This window comes from Trachymyrmex septentrionalis, unplaced genomic scaffold (assembly GCF_001594115.1).
Source record: "Trachymyrmex septentrionalis isolate Tsep2-gDNA-1 unplaced genomic scaffold, Tsep1.0 scaffold37, whole genome shotgun sequence".
NCBI lineage: Eukaryota > Metazoa > Arthropoda > Insecta > Hymenoptera > Formicidae > Trachymyrmex > Trachymyrmex septentrionalis.
This window is the reverse complement of record NW_017305536.1, coordinates 10,258,392-10,267,503: the sequence shown is the minus strand read 5'-3', so window position 1 is coordinate 10,267,503 and position 9,112 is coordinate 10,258,392. Positions and strand designations below refer to the sequence as shown.

Here is a 9,112-nt window from a genome sequence, read left to right as displayed (position 1 = left end):
ATCGTGCGTCGAGAGAGTACGAGTATATAGGTATCAGACGAGGTCACAGACGGGGTCGCGAAAAAGATGTGGTCTGCCGTGAGAACGTAAGTGCGAAGGAAACATTTCGCGCTAAGTGCTCCCTTGTTCACCTGCAGTCTTCGCCTCTAGAGAATCATTCACGCGACGTATAGTTAAGCTTCGTGGATAACAATAGTAGTTGTTTGCCACTTGAGACATTTTAATCGCTTAAAAATGAAAACAGCTCATATGCATCGTACGTGAAATATATTTAAAGAATGTACTTTCCAATCCATTAATTTGTCAGATTTGATTACAGAGTTAAATTATTTCTCATAGAAAAGTAAGTGTAATTGTAATCCTTTATGTAATCTTTGTGTTAAACTTAATATTCAAATTTATAATTGTAAAACTTGTAATTAATTTCTCATTCAAATACTCTCAGAATTTCGTGCATCAATGTATTTCTTAAAAAATATACTCACTATTTTCCAAAATTTTTATTATAAAATAATTATGTACATACGTTACTTATGCACACGTAAAATCTACCGCATGTTTGCTGCCTGACTGTGTGTACTATATAAATAAACAAAAAGAACTTTATAATTTACTTTATATACAATAAGATTTATATAAATTATTACAATAATTGAGTATTGTTTTGGGCAGTGCATATTATGTCGTTCATGGACAATCAGTTTTAAAGGTCGCTGTTATTGAGATCGAGATACAACGGTTGTGTATGAAATTTGACGATCGTAGAATGTTCCGTGAGATTGCGTGGTGAAGAGTTAATTAAATGGTTCGGAGAAATGGGCCTCTCTCTCTCCCGATGCGAGAGGTCAGTCGATGAACCATGAACGTCGAACTCAACACGCCTCCTTCTTAATAATTGTCATATATATTGTCGCTGTCTGACCTCAGGTTCGACACAAATAATAATAGGTCTACTGTAATGGCAATTTTTCAGCGAGTTTATTGATAACACTTCAATAATATAATAAAAATTAAACAATTCGTATTATAGTTATTTTTTTGATAAATTATTAAAGCAGAGAGAAAGATACATAAGCAGAGAAGCAACAAGTGTAACTGCTGTAGTCTTGAAGACATATTCTTCTATTATTTTGTGTCATTACGTCATCGGTTTACACTTATTTAGTTTTTGTTTAAAATGACTCAATAATTTGACGGACATATATATATATATATATATACCAAAATGTAATATGTATATATATACGCACGCGCGCGCACATACATCTTTTTAAGTGCTCATAAAATTAAAATTATGTATATTAATATTACTTTAAGAAGAAGCTAGAAGAAGTACAATAAGTTGTCATACGTTATAAAATAACTGGTATGGAAGATTCATATAGAATTATATAGAAATATATATATAGAAGTATGATTACATATATATAAATGTGTAAAAAAATTAGTGCAACGATATAAATTATGTAACAAGATCTCTCACAAATAGATAAATTTATTTTAACGATGCAAATTTCATAACATACTATTACGCGATGTCTGCCAAAATTAATAAATTTGCTTTCAAAATTCCTTTGCGTTTGTAACAACCACTTAATTTACATTAGATTAGCCACGCAGTCTGAACGGGACTGCACTAATATTAGTAAAAAGCCGCTATGAGTCACCACTATATGAGTTTTCCCTTTCTCTTCACACCGCGTTTAATAATCTCATTACGGGTCTTTGCGAATGTCTCGAGTATATACTTATTTGATGCGCGACAGCACATTCATGCGCATGCATTTATTTTATGTATTTAAAAATACAAATTTGTCATTATCTCGCAAACTTTGTCATTACAAATTTTCTTCTAATCTAATTTCAGATCAGTACATTGAAAAATATAACAACATTTTTTGGGATCTGAATACACGAAGTGTTTTCCGATAGATTTTTAGTTGTTGAAAATAAATCCGATGGCGAAATTGGTCACATTAGGTTTTCTGAGAAATTTATATTATAGATAAAAGATAGTACTTTAAAGTGGTGTAAATGAAACAGATAAAAAAAAAAATTTATTTTGACTGTAAAAAAATGGTAAATATAAATGAAAACGCCAACTTAATAGGCAAATTTTGCCGCCGGATTCAACGAGTAAAAATCCATTAGAAACCAGTTTATTTATTTTAGATATAAAAAAATCTGTTTTTGCATAACTGCATGTAATCTGTGATAGACGCGTAAAGAATAATTTTTATAATTAAAACTGTACAACAATACTATTCATTTATCGGTATTTCAATCAATTTAATTAATTTTAAACAATATTAATAATATAATAATAAATTAAAATATAATAATATAATAATTATTTACAAATTTTAATATTATCCAGCATTATTAAGATCTTTATAAGATGTCTATATGCATAAGCATTAGTAAATTATTAAGTAATTTTTTTGTAATATTATCATATGGTGTAGTTCACACAGTTTGGGTTTCAAGACCAAAAAATCAATTCGACGCGCAATTTAATGTCTATATACATAGTAGATAAATTCACATAAAATTATTTAAACACTTAAGATCCAGCTTGATCAACTTGTTACAGGCTTTCTTTTCTTTCTTGTTGTTTATTTATTTAATTTTATTTTTATATTACATACAACATTTTAACTACAGATTAATTTTTAAGAAAATTACTACTAAAAGGACACACTTTTTTCTTTGTTTTTCCTCCTGCCTGTGTTTTCTTTTTTTACAATATTTGCAAAGTTCTCAAAATTATGTTGCCAATATCTAATTTTAGATCTATATAATTTTAATTAAACTTATTTTTGTTAAGTTGTGTGCTTATAATAATTTATAAATAAAGATTATTAAAAGCAAATTTATTATAATTAGCAAACTTGAAGATTCAGTAATTTGTTTTACTCCACGAGATATTTTTAGATACAATATAATAAGAAAATACTTTCTACTTATTTGAAGATGAGTTGCGATTATGTTGCAAACGTAATATAATCATAAAAAGTTAAAATGCATTTTACTATGAATAAGTATACGCTATACATATATAACAAGATCTTGATTCTTCTCAAGTTATAAGTTATTTCTCATGTAAATTGGGCGTGAATTGTTGGGTACAGACAATGACCATTGCAAAAGCACATGTACATATTAGCCATGTACATATGTATATATGCAATAAGATTGCTGCGATCTAATTCAAAATAATCATTTCTCTGAAATGATGAGAGATAATCATTTCTCTTATTCGTGTCCATCCTACGAGTATATGCCTCCATTTTCTTACTTGTCAGGAATCATAAGAATGTTTTCTAATAAAATTTCTCTTCTTGAAAAAAGTTGTCGGGATGCTTTAATTTCCATCTCAACTTTAATCTGATCTGACCATCATACTATCAACATTATCGAGTTCTTCGTTAATTAATGGAACATTCAATAGTAACATTTAATGAGATACGAAGATTAGCATTATAATTAATCTTTTATTTATAGTGCAAACTGAAGTAAAAAGAGAAGAATATACATTCATTATAGTTATAAGGTTTTTATATTAGATATTATAAAATAATATTTACATAATTTCAAAAATATCATTTATAAGAGAGGAAAAAAGAGAAAGAGAGAGAGAGAGAGAGAGACAGAAAGAGAAATTATTCTAGTAAATGATAAAATAGTTAATGATAATAAACTATGAATAAGTTTATGTGATAATGAATAAGTTTAGAAAGAGAAATACGGGTTACGGTTAAGTTTGAAGGCCATTCGTAATTATTGGTTACGTCGTAATGGTTTACGGAATCTTCATGTTCCCTATTGTCTTGGGTTTCCTAGGAACAAAATGTATCAAGATAATCTGTGTGAGAGACCGGGAGGCCTTGAAACCCGAACCATCATCAAAGAGAGGGCAATAAAACCAGAAAGAATTTCGTCAAGACGTGTTGAGACTCTTGTCGTGATTTTATTCTGGTCTTCAAGATAACTCTCGTGATGTTTTTATACTGTAAGTATTTGTTTTATATATAAATAGACTTACATGTTTTGCGAGAGAATCATGCACGTGTGCTGATATAATAAATATTACGAGTCCCAGCGACCTGAAAAGAAAAATATTACGTTTAATGATATGTGTCTTATATTTTATTACGTAAAAATATTAATAAGAGTATTTATTTATTGCTACTATCGATAGCATTTGATGTATATGATAACATTACTATTCTGACTTTTAAATTTTGTGTGTGTGTGTGTGTGTGTGTGTGTTCAAATGTGTTATTGTTATAATATTCTGATTAATTTAATTATTCTACAAAAATAAAATTTATCTTTTTACATAAAAATATTAAAATAAATGTTATGCTGTATATTAGTGTATATGTAATTATTAGCACAATAGATCTTGACCTTATAGGCTTTCATGCTGCAGTAATAGGCTTCATTACTCGTAGAAGTAAGTTTTATTGATTCCGCGGTCTTACATCAATGAAATAATGAAGCCAACAGACACCATTAACATTATATAACATTACATAAATTGAATACTCATAATTCGAATGAGCATCAAATAATAAGATACCATATAATTTGTTTGGGATTTATGTGCGATATTTAAAAACTTTACTTTATAGAGAGAGTTGGCACAAAATTTACATATATATTAATAAAACAATACTTATTTAATTATATAATATAAGTAAGTAAATTTCAATTATTAATTTATAATAGAAACAAACCATTTTATTGTCGCCATTAATTGCAATGAAAATTAATGATAAATTATAATTTTCTTTTATGCATTAATAATAGGAAAAATCTAGATTACATAATAATCAACAATTACATGAAAGCTAGTACAAAAAATATAAACATATGTTGGCAATATAAATTGAGAGCAAGTGCAATGTCAATCATGGCGAAAATCTTGAATGAGCATGTTTTTGCGTTGGCACGCATCATTGCATAAGTTCTTCAAGTGGTCGCCATTCAGGTTTGGAACGATGTAATGCCCGGAACTGCCGCCGGTCACTATCGAGAATAGGCGAACGATATGCAGGCGTCTTTTATCAGCGGGCTAGTCTAATATTTACGTGAAAGTAATTAAGATTTTATCGATATCGATTTTACATGACAATGATTAACGTTGCACCACATAACACCGTCTTTAAAATCGAGGTATAACGGTTATTCTGTATTATTATTATATAAGAACAAACCAAACAATAGTTAAATTTCAAACTCAAGATTGTAATGCAAAACAATAAATGTGATAGAGAGGTCAGTACGTATATGAGCAAATATATTAGATCAAATTATAAAACTGCTTTATTAAAATGTCAAAACGAATAAATTTAAAAATAGTCTAATATTGAAACAATACACAATATATGATGCATTACTTAGTTTTCATCAGCCAATTGAATTACAAACAATAAAGAATTAAAACATTAAAGACACAATCTCAACTCGAACAATGTTCTAAAATTGTTTATTGTGAAAATATTAAAAATTGTTGTTTATTTCAATGCATAAATATCATGTTTATCTTCTGCATTTTTATTTAAGTGACAATTTCAAATTATTATTGTATATCAATAAAATAATAACACAATTAAAATTTGGTTTACAAAAATGTGTGACAGTAAAAATATAGAAAAAAAGAGGATAATTGCATGATTGTTATTTTTTTAAATATAATTATGTTTTGTAATATCGAGAAAATTATGTTAATATAATATTTATAAAAAGACAATTTATGTGAAATACTTTTCTTGAAAACAAATTGTATGTAAATTAAACGTAAGAAGTTGTATGAATCATGATTTAAGATTGAAATTATTATAATTGGTAGCAATTGCAAGAAAGTATGTTAGCTAAAATCATTTTATGAAATGAAATATGCAACTAGATATAAATATATAGAAATAGATACCGCTTAGATCAGTTTTCAGCCCACTAAATACACAGCGATGTCCGTAACATATTTTTCCACAATGTACTAGTGTTGACTTGTTTAATAATATTTTTTAATTTTTCATCTTTTAAATATTTGTCATGTGGAAATTCAATCGGAAGTTCAATCGGAAAATGTTCTAATTGCAAGTGCCAATAATGCAGCTCTAATATAATTACTAATCCTCGCTAATTAAGCTCAATTCAAATTCGAAATTTCGAAAATGCTTCTATATCTGCGAAAATAACTTTTTCCATTTTCAATATTATAGAGATAGCTTTGTTAGTATCAATTTCATATTGCAATATACAGTTTGTAGAATATCTAGTTATGAAATTCTCTCATAGCCTTCTGAGAATGTTAATAAAATTAGTTTTGAGATTAGGTATTCGGTTAAGTTAAAAATGTGCGAATTGATGACGAAAAGTACAAAGACAGGAATAATTTTAAATAACTTAACTAACATAATTATGCGTCAAATCGATGTGTCAATTATGATCTTTTTTGAAAATTAAACGATCATCTCAAGACGTATAGTATAAGAAAAGAATCAAGAAACACTAAAAAATCGCTGTGTTATTGTATCAAAATTTCAACGAATCACATATAGAAATATTTATCGTCAATTTTTGTATTAAGTTAATCGCATAGTTGCTACTATAAAATATTTAATCTCTATATTATATTTTCGATGTATCAATTGAGATTTGAAATCTTGGGTCCATATGCAAATGGATCGAGCCAAATTGTGCATTCGTACCTTAACTCTTCTAAGAAGACCTCCCACAGTCGCATTATCTAAACTTACTCATATATCTCTTCAAGTATACGCAGATTTGAATGTCTAATTAAATTGCGGTCGAAATTGCACACTGTTTCACGATATATAACATAGTATTATATATAAACGCTCCATCTGATGAAAACTACAAATAGACTGTCCGCATAGTGCAATCTTTTTACTTTTCTTCCATTAGTATTTGTTTAAATTCAATTTTCTAATTTAATAAGAGGAATATGCATGCGCTTTTATGCCTAAATTACAATTTATAATAAAACATTACAGTATTTACATTTAAAATTTTATTTTTTATTTTTTATTTAAAATAAATTAAAGAAAAGAAGGATAATAGTAGTGTAAAAATGCTGACCGCTAATGTTGTGGGCAGGATATTTTACAATATAAAAAATATATGTTTTGAGATAAAGAATATAAAGAATATGAAGTAAAAATATATTCGAAAAGATTAATAAAACGTGCTTATGGAACATAAGGGAATCCATGGTATCAAGGCGCATCCCTCTGATTGAACAACGGACTAATTAGCCCGTAATCGCAAGGACGATACTTGCAGTGCTGTTAAAAGTGATAAAAAAGCATCGGTATGCTCACGCAAAAGTACCTCAGGCGTTTCTGTATATCAGATTATACTTGTAGCTAGAGAACGTAGTTGTCTTTTACGCAGCTGACCTGTAGATAGCGGCAATCCGATAATATTGTAATTGGTTTATCGATTATTATTAATAATGGCTGTTCACGGTCTATCGTCAGAGTGCAGCATGTATCGACTTGGGATGCGGTATATGCGCCCCAACGATATGATAATAATCGAAGTGCCTCTTCTACCTTCATATAATTTGTATTTTTGTAAAATGTCAAAGATTTTACCACGCGAATCTCTTAGTTTCTATTGATCGAACGTTCAATAGTGTCAGTTAAAATATTACTTACAAAACAATTCATAGTAAGAAAGAAAATAAGTATATCTGTAATATAATAAATATATAAATTAAAGTTAATTTTATATAAAAATGGAAATATATATGTGGAACTTTGTATAATTAAGTAAAATAAAGTAAAATAATTAATAAGAGTAAAATAACCGTAAAAGTGTAATTGCATCTATTAATCGTTGTATTTATTCGGATATAGGTATACTTTATATAGGTATAATTTATGAAGATTTATTGAAGAGAGAATATTGATGAAAGAGAGTCACAATTTTTTTCAAAAATATTAATTTAAATAGAATGTTTTTCTAAGGATCGAGCACTATGAGATTGAGATAATTTTGAATAAAATCAATTTTCAATCCGAGATTATAAACTGCAACACGCTACTAATTCATTAATCATAAATATTTATAAGTCAATTAGCATCTTTGGCGAAAGGATCAAACATCGGATCAATTAATTATCAATTTTCGTTATGCTTATATATAATATAATGATCTATTAATGGTATGCACTTGATAATGTCTCAGTCTCGAACTTTTGATTTGAGTTTATCACTCGCGCATAAAATTTATTATGAAATAAATTTCTCATAAACTTGTCTCATATCATATTGTTCCAACTATCGAACAACTGTATCTACAAAGTTATTTTCATTTGGATTTATGCGGATTATTCATCGCAAAATATATCCGACAAGAGTTCCATACATGAAAATGTGTGATATAATTATACGTGATACATCGTTGGAGTATTGTATCGCAATAAATAACATAATACTATCCAGCTATAATATCTATTACTTTAATTTATGATGTATTTGCGGCAAAACGTTGTATAACTAAGATTTGAATACATAAATAATAATTATTAATATATAGCTATATGTTGTGTCACAATTTTTTTTAATAGATAGATATAATATTTTGATACATGTCTGTATATTATAACACATTATAACTTATTTTGACAATGATAACTGTGATAATATATATATATATTGGACACATTATAGATCAAATTTACCATAAATGTATAATACTTACAACGTAAAATGTTTTTGTACAGGACTGAATTGCAGAGGAAGACTGTTTAACATTTGATGCTACTGTTTAACAAGTCGCTAACTATTTATGTCATATGTTTATTGGCGATTAATTAATTATTTTTTAATGAAAAACGACAGAAAGCAAAGAGTTAAATATGCGAATACAGACACGCGCGCGCGCACACACACACACACACGCGCGCGCGCGCGTATACATTATTTTTAAGTATAGATTTTTTTCAATATGTGGATTACGATCATGAAAAATTTTGATAATATTGTATATCTTTCTGTTGAACCATTGTTATCATAGATGCAAATTCTTAACAAACATACAATTATGATTCTTTAGAAAAATAAATATTAATCTA

At 27.8% G+C, this 9,112-nt stretch overlaps 1 protein-coding gene across 1 annotated transcript in view; it reads right to left on the bottom strand.

Annotated features, from left to right (window-relative positions):
* The window catches only part of LOC108750677 (papilin), a 79,758-nt gene that overhangs the window by 31,678 nt on the left and 38,968 nt on the right, over window positions 1–9,112 (bottom strand). The window contains 1 exon segment of the mRNA XM_018490327.1: window positions 4,046–4,106. Coding sequence (XP_018345829.1) covers window positions 4,046–4,106 — 61 coding nt within the window.